Source organism: Scleropages formosus, chromosome 14, assembly GCF_900964775.1.
Source record: "Scleropages formosus chromosome 14, fSclFor1.1, whole genome shotgun sequence".
NCBI lineage: Eukaryota > Metazoa > Chordata > Actinopteri > Osteoglossiformes > Osteoglossidae > Scleropages > Scleropages formosus.
Window position 1 is genome coordinate 8,692,756 of NC_041819.1, and position 16,346 is coordinate 8,709,101.

Here is a 16,346-nt window from a genome sequence, read left to right on the forward strand (position 1 = left end):
CTGTAACAGGTGCAGACACCATCACAGATGACTCGAATGAGGAACATAATCCTGGATGCACATTTATACATCAGTCATTAAAAAAATAAATTCAGCCTTCATTTCACCAGTCCTCTGGTCTGCAGGTTGGGTTATAGCCCAGCATGTAGAGTTCAATGTTGAAAATAATGACATCCTGTAGACAGTGGACCCCAGCCATGAACAATCAAAAAGTTAAACTTCTTTTTATATAGTACTGAATTTTATAATAGCATTAACGTAGCTTTGTACACACATACTGAATAATACATAATGTGCTTAAACTGGCTCCTAGCTTAAAGTTACTAACAAGGTCCAGTAATTAAAAATACAAAATTAATTTCTCTATATATTTTCAATTGAGCAGCATACCCTCTACCCTGTAACAACATTCTAATTTTTACTTAGTAAAACTATAAAGAAAATCAATAAAACAACATGATGATGTATGTCAAATACACTGACTGAGATAATTTTTGATAAATTGAAAAAAAGACATTAAATGACAGAATAAAAGTGCAATGAAAGAGTGAACCTTTTTTACAGTGTTGTGCCAGTCCAGAAAACTACCGTTACAGAGCACTTCTCTCCTCTAGTCTCCCCATACTTTGGTCCTTTTAGCGACAACATGCACGTAGATAATTGCAGAAATTTGTTGGATAGAGTTTTAATATAACCAAGAATTAAAACAGTTTTTGACTAAAGTGTTCATATTTTAATAAAAAGGCCAAAGTATATATCTTCATTTTGTAAAATGACTTACTTATAATCACAGTGACAAAAGAGTGAAAGAAAATTAAGATACCATTGCTGCTGTCTTTATTACTACTATTTATAATTTTATTCGAAGTCGTGGACATAATCACTTTGGTAATTTAAAGGCCAATTTTCACAAAGTGGACTTAAAAAAAAAAAACAAGCTTATCAACCAAAAATGCTACAAGATTTGTACTCGAACGTAACCTTGCAATGAGGCACCTTTAACCCAGCAGTGACCGGGTACATGTTTTTGCATGCTGGGTTAGAGGTCTTTACAGGCAATGATAGGCTAATATGAGCAGTAGCAGACTCTGCATGCTGAGCTAGGAAAAAACCTCTTGCATTTATACCTACATGACATATACATATATACATACATGGACGCATTTATATGTGTGTGTATGTATATGTATATATATATGTATAATATGTCATGTATAGCTGTTTAAATTACATTTTGTTTATTTATACAGTGAAACTGTTGTTATAAGTTATCTCTTGCACCACCGTTGCAAGAAATTATTGTGACGTAACCTTGCCCATGCTTAGCTGAACACGATGGGGACTGCGGCCAAGAAGCAGTGGCATTTATTTAGCCATTTCCCGCACTGACTGAAGGGTTTCTTACAAAATGACTAAAGCTAACACGGTCCGCATGGCCGCAACAGGCGTGGCCAGCCATTCGGTGGGACGGCTGTGTGAGGCACGGTCCTCGTCTGGAGGCCTACAAGGCCTATAGATATTCCTAGAGCCGTGCTCTAAAAGAAAACCAAAGGAAAAATAGAAATCAAGCTTCCTATTTACCAGATGAGGCAAAACGTCACCGCGGGTGGAACTGGAGTGTGATATGTACTGTATGCCTCGTGCGTAAAGAGCTCCTCGCTGCTGATTGCCGCGCTCCTAATCAACGCTTTGTTCACACCAGCCTCAGGAGCAAACTGCTGGCTCACAGCATGTTTTTCTTTTTTTTTCTTTTTTTTTTTTTTTTTTAAATCTGGAAATAAAAGTCCACATCTAGCCTGAGACATTCTGTTCTCTTGGTAAATGCAGCCTGTGAGATTTCCACAGTCGTCCTATTGTAAATGCTTCCTTGGAACCGCGCCACTTGTGGAGTAGTACTTCTACTATTATATCAGTATGTTTGTTTGACTGTGTGTGAGTACATGTGTGCACACGCTGTGTATTAGAAAATCGCACATAGCCCCTGCAAAAAATTTTAAGTGTTTGACAAAGAGAAAGACTGATAGAAGAGTGATAAAAAGAGAAAGAAGGGAACATACTTGTAAAAAATAGATGACTGTCCTTTTAAGTATATCTGTACAGCATCTACCCAGAACATAGCTGGTGTACTGTGGTATAGAAAATAGATCTGAATTACATGGACTCTGGTGCGACAGGGCGCAAAAAGGGGAGCTATGGGTAACCATCAGCAGGCAAGGTACCACATGAGGCTGTGAAATATGTCATTCTCATGGATTGTCACAGTTACAGAAAAATTCAAAAAAGGCATTCCATATCTGGTAGGGCATTCCATGGTCAGAGTGCAGCTGGCAATTCAGCCATCTCCTCCAGGCCCCTCTTGGGCCAAGCTTCCAGATGGATCCACCAGCGACAACACTATGGAGAGAGTGTGAGGAGGGAACATCGCCTGACCCTGATCCACAGGCGAGCGTGCTGCAGCCCGGCGGGGTAGAGACCCCAGTCCCCTGCAGGCTAGGCTATGTCGGCTTGCTTGGTTTGCTGACCGGCTTCCCGCCGTTCATCACAACAGGCTCGCTTGTGCTTTTGCTGGGGGGTACCCCAGCCTTTGGAACTGTCTCCCCGACATCATGCAAAGATGGTTCCCTGTACATGGCAACTATGGAGACACAAGAGGGGTAGAGAGAGCTGTTTAGACCAGAAAACAGAAGAAAAAAAAAGAAACATCTCATCCTGCAGCATCATCTCAGCAGAAATAACATACTCTATACAAATAGGCATGCATTCAAACACGAATAGAGAAATTGCTCAATAATATACATGAGCAAGTTAACTGCTTAGTTGTGTTTTAAAAGTGAATATGTAAATTAAATCTGACAATACATCCATCGCAATCCAAAGAAATTATGATTAGGATGCTGCTACCCTAACAGAATTGACAAAAAATAAAACCCAAGAATATAACATACGGTGAAATGGAATATGAAACTAGAGGATAAACCAGGTCTATATAAAGTTATTGGAGAAGGCAGACATCACTTTGAAATGTTCTTTTCAGGCTTAAGGGGGAAAATAGATAAGGGGTATAGATGTCTACTGAGGATTTTGAAAGACTTCTTTGCAGATTAAGCCCAATTGTAGATAAATCAACCAAAAGACCGAAAAGCATTAATACTAATACATTTATAGACATAACACTATTATGCTAATAGCTGTTGAATTTAATGTAAAATTGTCACTGATTCATTTTAATCTAAAGAGTAGAAACATTGCGTCAAATCTTAGGGAGTAAATAAAAAATTTGTGTTCATATTTTCTGTATCCTTACTGAAATATGTTGAGAAACCTGTGTCTTCTGTATCCTTATACCTTGATCATATGTAATTGAGGCCAGCAATTTCTTGACAGATCTCTTGACAGCTATTTCTTGACAACATGCTGTGCTTTACCTTCTAATGGCTTGGGAAGGAAGTGAGCGGCTGGTTTGGTTTTCTTCACTCGGTTCCCCTTCATGGCTTGGCCCTCCTTATTTAGACCCAGGAACCAAGCTCTTCCTGACTCTTGTTGTCTATACAACATGGACGAGTAGACCACATAGTAGTTTTCAAATACCGACTCTTTAAACTTGCACTCTGCAGTGAAGAGTTCCTGCAAGACAAATAAAAGTAAAAAAAAAAAAAAAATTCTCCCTTACTTAAATTCATGCTAATGTATTGCACCTGAAATTTTCTTTTTAAGCTCAACAGCTCCTCTGTTGAAGAACAAGTGCTGCAGTTGTGGCTCGTCTGAAGAGAACTTCACTTCAATGTCTCACAATGTTATGAGATTATTGTAGCTTTTTTACTAGATTGTCAATATCCACTCATGGTTAACTCACACTTACCTTAAACCAAACCCACAGTCCAGCAAGCCTGTGTCTCAGTGTGCATGGGACTGAAACCCAGTCATCATAATTTTACATGTTGTACACCTCATGAGCTGAAGGACTGGTTTTTTTACTCTTTGGAAAATTTTGACCACTGATGATTAGTTCTGATCATAGTACAATTATCTTACTGTTTCTACTGGTAAAAGTGGACATCACTTAAGGTGAGACATTTCGATGAGATAAATTACAGAATATTGCACTATATTAGCTACAGCAGCACAAACCAAACTCTGATCTTCTAGTTTGAAGTCAAATATCCTATCTGTATCACCAACAGGCTAGGACTGCTTGGACAGCTTCTAAGGTTGCTGCACTGCTTTCTTCCACAAAGCTCCTCAGTTTATCCCTTGTCAGTCACACATCAGAACTCCATCAACTGCCAGCAAACAACAGAACTTTCTGCAATATTTCATGGTTGCTAAACATGGGTATATATCCCACCCCTAATAGCAATGTGGCAAATGCACTTGGGACAACCTGTGGAAAAACTGAACTCCAAAGGCAGTAATCCTAACTACACCATCAGTCAGCCAAGTTCCTATAACAAAGCTTCTGGGGCCACTACACTGTACGTTATTACACATTCTGAGTAATTGCCAAAAGCACAGTTGTTAAATAAAATATACTATATAATGCACTCAGAAGAGTGTGACCTATTGCCTCAAGAACAATATACGCTTTTTGTATCTCAGTTCTTCATTTTGGAGTAACAATGATCTTTCCTTCATTTTCTACTGCCGCTGAAGAAGACATTGTTTATAAATCAAAGTAAGCCAAAGAATGGGTCTTTTATCTCATAAATTGGAGTTCTGCTGTCAGACAAGTCCCTTAGCAGACACCACCTTTCCTCGGTAACACGGAAATTAAATGGATCTGCCAAATAAAAGATGGAGTTCTGATCTCCACAGATTTTTTTTTTCACCATGGCTCATACAAAAATAACCATAATGCAGCGATTTTACTGTACAAAATATATAATTTGCTTTGGACATTTGTGGGTTGCTATAAGAGTCTTCATGTTAAATGTCAGGTTATTTTGTCTCTTTTAACACGTGGCTGTAAATTTAGATTGTGTGAATTCTGTGTAATGTTTATGTGAATCTGCCACTAGAGTGATAACAAAACAAGTGATTAGCCAACATGACATCTTTATGACCTTTCATGATCGTGTCAGGAAGCCAACCTTTAATTATGTTGTGTTGGAACAGGAAAAATGTAGTGAAAGCAAAATAACTGAACACTGCCTTTTTAATACAACATTGCCTGAACATTTCAGACAAGAGGTCAAAGAGAACAATCATTCACATAACTGCTACTGCTGGTGACACCATTTCTGTTTACCTTGCAGTCTTTGCATGAAATTTTCAGCCTACAATAGCAGAGGCTGCAGTGAGCTGTAGGACCTGTTACTGAAACTAATATCAAACAGAATATAAAGAAACAAGGGGTTCTTATTCACAAGGTTGTCACACTTTCCCCATATCCGTGCTTTCTCATTTCTGTTTTCCCCATTTTTGTGGACGGAAATTTTGTGTTCCACATTATGAGAATAATATTAAAGTTAAATGTTTTCTTAAAGTCTTACAGTGTGCTTTTTAGATTATTTTAAGCCACCAACATCACACTTTATACACAGCGCAATTCAGAATAATGGCCATCATTATTCATTGTTAAATCACTTGCTTGATTCGGACAACCGCTCAGTATTCTGCTGATGGGAATTAAAATACCCAGAAACTCAGATGTTTTGGGACTCTTTGAGATGTTTCAGGACGTGCAACTAAATGAAGTAGAAGCGTATTATTCATTATGTGGGGAAAGATCCTTGAGGACATGTCCTCCAGAGCTCTGTACATGTATAGAAGACATCTCCAAAAGCCCTTTGGCCACCAGAATGTTGCTTCACCCTAAAATAGCTTTGATCAACCATATACAACTTTAATACTGTGGACCAAAATTAAACACTAAATGCAAAAATGCAGGGTGTGAGTTAAAATGTTTTGAATGGGTAAGTGTTACTCCCAAGCAGCATTTAGAAAGGTTTTCTTTACATTAAATGTTGTTTTCTGTTCTTCTATTCATCTCATTTTATCCAAATCATGTCATTAAAACACAGGTTATGGCAGAACTCACTATACTTACTTTGAATGCACAGAATACATCATTTTAGGAGGTAAAAATCACCAGTGTCATTTTGTTTTTCAGAACATTAAACATGAGGTTAGAACAACAGCAAATAATGACCCTTTAAATGAAATTATGGAGTGAGTTGAAACAAAAAGCTCAAACGAAATTAGGACACGATAAAGGGGGCTTTGAAACTAACATGAGGACTTTGCTTTTCCTCAGCATGAATGTATCAGAAAGCTCATGTTCCCATTGTCAGCAAAAGCGGCATCCTTCCTAGCTCTGTTCACAGTATGAAGCTGGCTCCGGAAGCCACCGGTTGCTGCTGCTACCGGACATCACACATTTAAAACAGGCTGACCCAGCAGGTAAAGCTGAGCGCACCTTGCAGCACTTTACGTTGCTAGAGTGCAGAAATCTGAGGGGAAATGGGGGCTGTGAAATGAGACTGACAGGACCAGTGGCATAGCTGGAGGGAGATTTCCAGGCTCTGCACCCAAATGTGTAATAGCCTGTAATAAAGCCTTGGGAAGTATCTCTGTTGGAATTTTGAACTTCTGCCCTCCCCTCCGCCCTGAAAAAAGAACAATGTATAGTGAGAAAATCAAATAATAAGAGTGATTTTCCCACATCGACACTGATGTGGCCTAATCAAACATAATGCAGGATGTCAGCCAGGATCCGCATTATGAATCCTGCAGCAATCTGAAACAATTAAGACGTTAAGTGAAATGGGAAGTGGCAGGCCCAACGGCCCTACCAAACTGGAACAGATCTCTGTCATTGGTCTTTCCGTTAACTGAACTTAACGCACTGGATTTTCACCGCACCGGTCAAGTACGTATGTCACCCTAAGATGAAGGCACTGAAAAAGCAAGTTAAATCTGAACGGCACAAAACAACTGGATAAGCATGCATCAGCTGATTCAGTGCCATTCCTCTCAGAGCTTTTAAGGGCTGTACCCTTGTTGAGTTCATTGATTAAAACATTGTTGCGGCTGCTGCACGAGTTCATAATGGTACAATGCCTGCCGGTCATACTGTAGTTAACACAGAGCCATTTTCCCAAGACATGTGGGTAAAATGAAAAACAAAGCTGGTGCTCAAATTAAAACAATCTTTTGTTCTAAGTGGATTAAAGCAAACTCTTTTACCTTCATGGTTGCTTGAGTCACTTCAGTTGGGCAATTGATTAGGGATCTGTGTTGTCAGATGAGGCACCTTGCAGGTCGGCTGGCTACATTAATTAGCTAGATCATTTTCTAGAAGGCCGACTGGACCACCTCTGACTGCCAGTATTTTCAAAATGGACCTCAGCTCATTTTAGCGACAGCCCATCTAACACAAAGTCAGTAATTAGATCCAATTACAGCAGTTTAAATTAATACAGCTTTACCATTCCAATCTTACCAGGATTTTTTGGAGTGACCTGAATGATGGCAGGAGGGGAATAGCTGTTTAGAAAAGTGCGGCGGGGTATATGATTAAATTGCATTACATCATTTTAAAAACACCAAAAGCCATAAATGAGAATTCTTGCCATACATTTACAGCTTTCATCTGTGGGAATATTTAAGACTTTCAACTAAATTTCTGAAAACCTGGTGCTCATTGCATATTTAACATGCTGAAAAACAACCTCTCAGAACCTTCTGTGGTGTTAAAACTATGGCACAAGGTACTGCATTATGTAATTTTTATAGATGACACTGACGTGTATATGTGGAGATGTGCCGCAAGGACACAGACGCAGACGGAGATGTGCTGGCGGAGTCTCTGGGATGACTCCTTACCTTGTGGCGAGGTCTCATATAGTATGCAGACATGTCACATTTCAAAGTGTGAAAGAGCCCAGGTGGCTGTGCCATGGCACATCCACAGCTCATGGGAGCAGAAAACTCTGCTGCTGCTGACTCAGTTTAGTTTCCTTGCTCCTCTTTAGTAGTCATCAAGAGCAATAACATCAGCTCTTTGAGCTTCCAGTTGCACACGTTACTCAGAAGAAACAGTCCTTTTATAGCTACCTCTCTTCAATGCCATTTTGATCGCATAAGCCCATGAAAAACACGTACCTATACCCCTTTGCGCTGTGTTGCCATAGTAACACGAGACAGCCTGTGGGTTGGCAATTATGTATTTTGTGAGCGGCATGAAGACAAAATGTTTTACTCTTCTTGCCACAAAACCTCTTTGAACATTTGACAAGCAGTATTTTTTGAGGGATTTAAAGTAAATTGACCACTGAAAAATGCATTCAGTAAAAAGTCTTGCGTGGGGAAGACACTTTACTTGAATAACAGTAAATTAATTGGAATTTCAAAGGTTCAGCTGCTGTGTGACTTTCACAACATCTTTGACAACAACATCTGTAAACATTTTATCTTGTGTATCAACTATCAGGGTATTTCAAAAAGAACAGGCACTGAATCAAAACTATTTATGAACATGTGTGAACAGTATAATTTCCTATCATACGACGATAGAGCTGGCCTACGCACTTGAAATGAAAAGAACAGTATTCCTTTCAACTCATCTTCTCAGCCATGACGGTTTCTTGCATTTAATCAAATGAAACACAAGTATGAGGATAACTAGGTGTATGGAGCTGACGTACCTTTTAGATTACAAATTCTTTTTGAGTGCTGAATGAGGCTTTGTGAATTACAATTTAGTTACACAGAAAGGGGAAATGAAATAGCAGAAAAGAGGACTTTTGTGTAATGACAAATAATATTAATTTTAAAAAAAAAAACTCAGGACATATCGTATTGCTCTTCAAAAAGTTATCTGCATTACTCTTCTATTAGCAGAACTCCTCTGAGTGTGAGCCCAATGGCCGTCATTGATCTTGGATACAAACAGAGACGAGGGCAATGAGCTCGTCCTTGTCTTTCCTAAGTGGACAAAGGAGGACTGGGCAGAAGTCAACAAAGTCAGACCATGGGATATCGATAGGAGAGTGCTCACAAACACATTAGTAGAGGGAAAGCACACTTCAGCAGCACACATGCAAATGTTCATTGTAAGTGGGCGAGACCAATGAAAGGCAAAGATGAGTGCATACTGAACAGAGAGGATGGAAGCTCATCACAAACAATGCACAATGTGAAAAGCTGTTCATTCATTTTATGAACATAATGCATTTAAATCTAAAGGAAAAATCTCCTTTTAAGAAGAACCAAGAATAATGCTAGGCATATAAATGTAGGAGTACATTCACAATGATCCCAGACTGTATTTCTAGGGACATAAAGGACGAGGCTATATTATTAAAAAAAATGCCATTTTTTCATCAAAAACAAAAATAAAGTTTTAACTAGAAAAATCTTGTGTTTTTACTTTAGCTCATTTTCCTTTCAGTTAGGAACATTTCATATATAAGTAATAAAACCATTTTTGAGGTTTTTTAAGACCAACCTTGAAAACGAAAGCCCTTTGACTGAAAGAAGGGTACAAGAGCCTTATCTTCATGTGTAAATGTATGGGAAAAATACAATGTATCTTACTGGGTTTTGCTTGTTAAGGTCAAATTAACATATGTTTTTCTACATTAGATGCTATATTTTATTCTTCTTACCAGCTTTTACCTTTACCTGTAACACAATACATGATTTCTGTAGAAAAATAATTTAAACCATCATTAAAAAGCCATCAAATTTTTCAGACACCTGATCTTCCTCTGGTGTGAAATAAGTAGGTTGGAACTTATTCATGACTATAAACATTTTCTATTTTATTGAACATTAAAAATATTAATTTAGACTACCAAAAGTGCACAATAATATCTAATGCAGAACAAAAAATATAACTGCAGTAAATCCAATAAAACTACAGTTAAATCTATAACCACCGATGCTTCAAGTGAAAGAATAAAATCAACTGAGTTTCAAATCGTTATTTGTAACAATAAATCCACACTACCTTCAATAAAGGCCAAGAAGAAGGCAGAATCTAAATTATATGCTGCAGCCCTCCCACCACCTCCCTCCTCAAAAAAAAGTTTTTTTTCCTTTGTGTTTATTTATTTATTTTTTTATTGATTCTGTTTTAATATTGTTTGTAGTAATGTTTTTGCTCTTATCTGCTGGGTCAGTGTCCCAGTATAATGAATATAATGTATCTGTTATTGAACGGAAGGCAGCATAAACACACAGGATAAGTAAAGAAAGGAGGAAACAATTTTTTAGCAATCAAAAGTTTAGTTCATGTTTTGTAAGTGTGTGTTTGTGTTTAAGCGTGGGACAGCTGGTAGTGTAGTTCTACCGTTGGACCCAAAGGTTACAGGTTTAAATCCTACCTCCCGCTGAAGTACCCTTGAGCACACTGGTTACCCTAAAAGTGCTCCAGTAACATCATCCAGCTGTGTAAATAATTGTAAGTTGCATTGGAGGAAACCGTTAGGTAAACGAGCAAATGTAATTTACTGAAGGAACTGTGTGTGACAGCCCTGGTAGGATAAGCCTCAAACTCCTTGTACACATTCTGCTTTACACAATTTAAGGACATATACTAGTTTCAAGGATTACTGAAGGTGGAGGTTAGCTGCTAATGCACTGTAACAGTCACGTGGGCTTCTCTCTGCTCAAAAAAACTGAAGGGTCCAATTCCCTTCCACTACCCCAAATAAGAACATTTCTTCCTAAACCACTGCTTTCAGTCAAAACATGTATTTCATGTTGTACACTTACAATAATTGCATATATATTTAATACACTATCCTAACAGGTTGACATGGTTCTGTATGTCATTTATATTATATGCAATGTTCTATCAGCAATGTTTCACAGTGTGATGTTATGGATGCACTGAAGTTTTGAAAAACTATACAGCAGTACTGTACCTGTCAGGCAAGATTTTCATGCCAAAGACAGAAATTATCCAAGAACATATAATCAGCCAGTTGAATAGCAAGGCAACAAAAGACAGGACTGATACAAACTGATACTAAATAATTCTTGGGCACTATATGTAACACTAGTGTAAATAGATTAAATGGGAAAAAAATATCACTTCTACAGTTCAAAAAAGTTCCATCCACAGTATGCATTAAAAAAATATTGTTTTATGAGCACTGCATCTTCTGGAGCAGAACAGTGGCTTGTCTGCTAAAGGACTCGGTGAATAAATCATGCAGAGAAAGTGCCGAGAAGCAGAGGAGGAAAAATAAAGAGACAAAGAGAGAGAGTAGTCCCCAGCCTGCTGGCGAAAGCCCACGCAAACCCGCCAACTCCCAAGGATAAAGAGGGGTTGCCATTTGCTCCTCAACCACAAAACAGCTTTGGGTGCAAATGGAGAAGCAGTGTTGACCATTTCTGTGTTTAGCATCCCAAGATCCCAACCCCAACCCTGATCTCTAAAAGAATGCCAGGATGGTTTTCATGGTTGCAACCTTCTTGCAATGCACTAGTCCCTTTCTGCCATCGATAGCTCCAGCGGTCTTCTTAACAGGCTGACAAACTCCTCTCAGATGCTACTGCAGGTTACTGAGATCATGCATCATGCATCACAAACCACAACAGCCATTCTTCCTCCACAGTGAGGAGATCTTAAGGTCTTAAAAATCTCAAATGAATACAATTACTTATGTTCATAGTGATTACTATTGTAGCAACACATGATCAGTAAGGCAAAACTAACCTGTCTCACGACAGTCTAAACCTAGCTCACATTCCCTATTAGTGGGTGAACAATCTAACGTTTGGTGAATTCTGCTTCACAATGATAGAAAGAGTCAGTATCGAAGGATCAAAAAGCGACATTGCTATGAGCAGTTATGCTTGCATTTATTGGGAAGATACTCATGCAATGGAAATGAGCTAAAATTGCAAGCACAAGAATAGGCAGCATAGTAGTTAAGGGCAAAAAATCGTACCTTGCTGGTTATTGAATGAAGTTCAAGGAGGGACATTGCTGACATAAATAATATTTTTTTTCAGTTAAACATCCACTTGTATACATGGGAAAAATTTTGACCGATCCGACATAGCTAAACAACAATAATAAAAATGACAAGAAAATCTGTTTGCAGCAGATGTCTGTTCATTAAAGGTGACTTATTCAGTAATAACACAGTAAATGTTGAATTGCTGTGGAAATGGACACCTTTACCAGTCTCTGGAAAAGCCCAACACCCACGCCTGTAAGCCAGCAGGTGCACAGCTAATAGAAACAGCTAACAGGGCGTTCAAGGGAAACCCTGTCCAGAAGCACCAAATGGCTGGACGGGAAGGTCAGTCCCAAAGGGCTCTTACCAAAGATATCTTCGGACTTGTCAGAATAAATTAGGACATAGTGCTTTTATGTTGTGGGTTCAAAGGCAAGCATGAGATGAAAGGTTGCTGTTGAGAACAGGGATGGAACTGGCTTCTCACACACAGAAACATGAAGAGTTTAGTCCAGTGGTTATCCCACTTGTAGACTAAATCTTTGTGTACCCTGCTTTCATGTTTTATTAATGGTGGTTAAAGCACCATTTCAGTAATCAATTTAATGACTGAGGCCAACATTGTATTCATCATGCTCAGTGCACCAGTGCATTATTACCACAAAGGTCCTGATCTAGGTGAGGCGTAGGTCTGACTTACAACCAACTCAAGTCAAAGACATTTGTTCCACATTTAAATTCAACTTTGTGCTGAATAAAGGTTTTTCCCAGTCTATATCAAAATCAACAGGTCACAAACAGTGAAGTATTAAAAGGTCTTAATAACTCGGGCCTCATTCCAGGTCTTGTGTTAATGGGAAGTGAAAGAAACAGTTCGCAAAAGACAAGAATTCTGAAAGGTTAACGGTGGTCCAACAGACTGACCATAGTAACTTGTCATTTTATCCATAAATACATCTAGATATTCTTACAGGTGCAACACAGATTAAGAACCATTCTCAAGAGTACTCCACCAGGGCTCCCCCTGACACTTGATCTGGTAACCATCAGGTTAGAAATTTGTGTCCTTAGCTATTATGCTACCTGCTACCCAAGCAGGTCTTGAATCATTCCTCAGCTACACCACACAGTACAGATGTCGTCTCTTTCCAAAGAGAAACCGTCTGAGCCAAGGCTGTGAAACAGTGCCAGAAGAATCGCACACAGGCCTTCACTTGTTCCATTGCTGCCAACAAGGATAAGGCATAACACACACATGCGGTGCTGGGGATAAAACCGTCATATTGATCGGTCAGAGAGTGGGTTGATTTAAAGGTACATCTTTCTGTGACTCCAAGATATGAAGCAGACGTTTAGGAAAGAAATTTATCATAAATCACTAAAAAAAAGGTTGGCGTGTCTCATGTTTAATCTCTAGGTGGGCTGAGAAGCTCCCTCACCTATACTAAATAGCTGCAGTATGGCTTTCTGCAAGTGGCAGGTTTACACTACTCTACACTGCAGACAAGTCATCCACATAGCATGTTCTACAAAACATAGCTTTCCATATATTCTGTTTAAATTTTATATAAGTCTACTCTGGAGTATAACATTTAATTTTGACAGCTTCAGGCCAAAAGCCACATGAAAACTATTTAAAAAAAGTTTATTAATAACCAAAATTTTACACTTAAATAACACTGCCAGCTTCTAATACTGCTCTGTACCACATGCCAACTGAGATAGAAGACAATGTCAAAGCATTATTCTCAAAATGATAAATTCTACATTTCTAAAATATACATCTTTTTTTTTCATCACTACTACCAGCCGTTCTGAAACCACACAACATGCCATGGAATTGGAAAACATTTTTTTTATTGTTCACTGACGTTTAGCTTTCAGAGTTTTCGTAATAACTTAAATGCTTTCTGTCTGGCCAGCAAGACAGTGAACACCTATGGTAATGTGAAGAGAATGCATTGTTGTGCTTCAAAACCTTTCTGTAAGCATCATCTCTATTATTTTCATGGCTGGCAGCATACTGCTTGGTCAAAAAAAGTTAGACTTTTATTTCATGCGAGGAAATTAAAAACAAACAAAAAAAACACTGAAAGACAGACCCAGTGCTCTGGATCCTATTGAGTTCTGTTTTCGAGTCCTTTTCTTTCATCTTACAAAACAGGCCACACAAGAACCATGTTGGAAGGTCTGCAGATGACTTTGAGAGACTCTGCAAATTCTCAGAAATCTCAAAGGTGCAATGTGGTTGAGGCTCACAGAGCTAATAACATTTCACACAGAGTTCATGTAATGATCCACCTTCACTTACACTGCAAGGTTTAATTACTGCTTCAGAATCACTGCCCCCCACCATCCCCTGTCCCCCTGGGAAAACGGACCAATCACAGAAAGTATGGGAGATATGATAACAGCATGATGCCAGTTGTCTGTACAGTAGAGCATGAGCAGTTGCCTTACAGAATGGCCTCCTTTAACACATTGTGACAATGTGCCAGGCACCTCTGAGACAAGAAACTTCTCCTTCTTCTCCATCAACCCGCTTTGACCATGTATGTCACATTCACCCTCATCACCATTCTGAACATTTATACATACTGTAGTTACAGTGAAGGAACAGGTCAGTAGCTGATCACGAATGGCGATGTAGTTTAACACAAAACTTTTCCAGATTTGTATGCTTTGTGCATTAATGCACCTTGGAATATGTAGTATGGAATCCAGTGAAATATGACATACTTTATTGTGACCCTATATCATTTAGGAACTGAATCTCTCAACCCTATGCCCAAGACAGAATTCAACATACTGTACCATGCAGTGGCCCTGTACTGGAAAAGCAGTTTCTAAAAACTGATGCCTGGAGGAATGGGTGTATTTTGTTTCAGGTCTGTAATTTTTCATTTCACTGGAAAAAATCTAGGGTGGCTGGTGGCATGGTTGTTGGTTCGATCCCCACCCCTGGATGTGGTGCCCCTGAGCATGGTGCTTGCCATGCAATTGCTCCCATACCTTTGCCCGGTTGTATGCCTGTGTGCACTAGTTGTGGCCCTGTGATGGACTGACGTCCTGTCCAGCGTGTGTCTTCCCCACCCCTTCAGCCTTGCTCCCAATGTTTCTGGGATAGGCTCTGGCTCACCGTGACCCCGCTTGGGACAAGCAGTTCTTGAAATTGGTTGGTTGGAAAAAAATCTAAAAAAGTATCTTGTGTTGTTCTTATTTATTTTACATTACACATTTTAGACCGCAAAATGTAATATATTACATTTAGCTGATGCTTTCTCCAAAGTGACTTACAATGTTAGATATTCACAATTATTTACTCATTTATACAGCTTAGTAATTTTACTGGAGCAGTTTAGTTTAAGTACCTTGCTCAAAGGTACTACAGCCGGAGGTGGGAATCAAATCCGGAACCTTTGGGTTCAAAGGTAGAAGGAAATGCTACCCATGGAAAGAACTGCATAATATTATTTTGATTCATTTTTTTACTGTTTTGAACAGGTGAAGGTGAAATGTTATTTCAAGGTGTAAAAATTTGTTGGTTTGTTGTTGAAATTTAATTGCTGTCTTTCAATAACAAGAACATCAAGCTGTAGTTATGTGCCACAGACTCCCCTAAACAGAGTCCTTTAAAATGCGATATAGGACCATACTATTGTCATGTCGCCGCACTGCTGTCACAGATGTTGAACTGTCGTAGGAGATAATGACAACACTGAAGGTAAAACCAAAGTAATACTGCTGCTGTTGCAAAAGTAACACTAATTACTCAGTGACTATAAAAAACAGTAATATCACATTGGTGCATTACACACAACACTAGGTGTCATTAGAACTGGCTAAGAGTGAAGAATTTACCAAGTTTTTGAAAACTCAAATGTATTACTTGTGAATGTCCGGCATTAATTAAATGTCCACCAATATGAGAACATCAGCAGTGGCCACAGCACACACTGGCAGTCACAAAACTAAGAAGGTCAAAGGAGGACAAAGACATATAAAGGACTGGAACACGACACATGCCAGGGAACAGCGTGATTCAGTCGGAAAGATATTATTCTCCCAGATAGCACCAAGTCCGAATCAATGTTTCTCTGCATGGAACGGATGAAAGAGTACAAGAGGCTCGTGTCTACAGTGAGAGATTCAGAGATAGAACAAACAGCTGAGGTTGAAATCCAGTCTTCCTGGTTTTTCAGAGTGACTCACCCACAACCCCCAGGGGGGAAAATAAGACACTTAAATTCCCACTGACCCATAGGGATGTTAATAGAAAAGTATTTGTGGAGTCATACAATCTGATGAGTAAAGAACACTATTATTTAGCCATTAACAGAAAGTCTATGGGATGTATGCCAGAAAGGCACTGATTTGTATTGACTGGGAGTTGTGTATGCAAATATATTTTGTATTCCTCCATCAAAAAGT

General features: G+C 38.9%; 1 protein-coding gene across 3 annotated transcripts in view; it reads right to left on the bottom strand.

The window, feature by feature from the left end:
- Positions 1-1,189: 1,189 nt before the first annotated feature.
- The window catches only part of LOC108920599 (fibroblast growth factor 14-like), a 103,924-nt gene continuing 88,767 nt past the window's right edge, over positions 1,190-16,346 (bottom strand). For all 3 annotated transcript variants that reach the window (XM_018729479.2, XM_018729481.2, XM_018729483.2), the window contains exons 4-5: positions 3,426-3,624; positions 1,190-2,635 (exon numbers count right to left, since the gene is read on the bottom strand). In XM_018729479.2, coding sequence (XP_018584995.1) covers positions 2,496-2,635; positions 3,426-3,624 — 339 coding nt within the window. In that variant the 3' untranslated portion in view covers positions 1,190-2,495. The remainder of the gene's footprint in view (positions 2,636-3,425; positions 3,625-16,346) is intronic.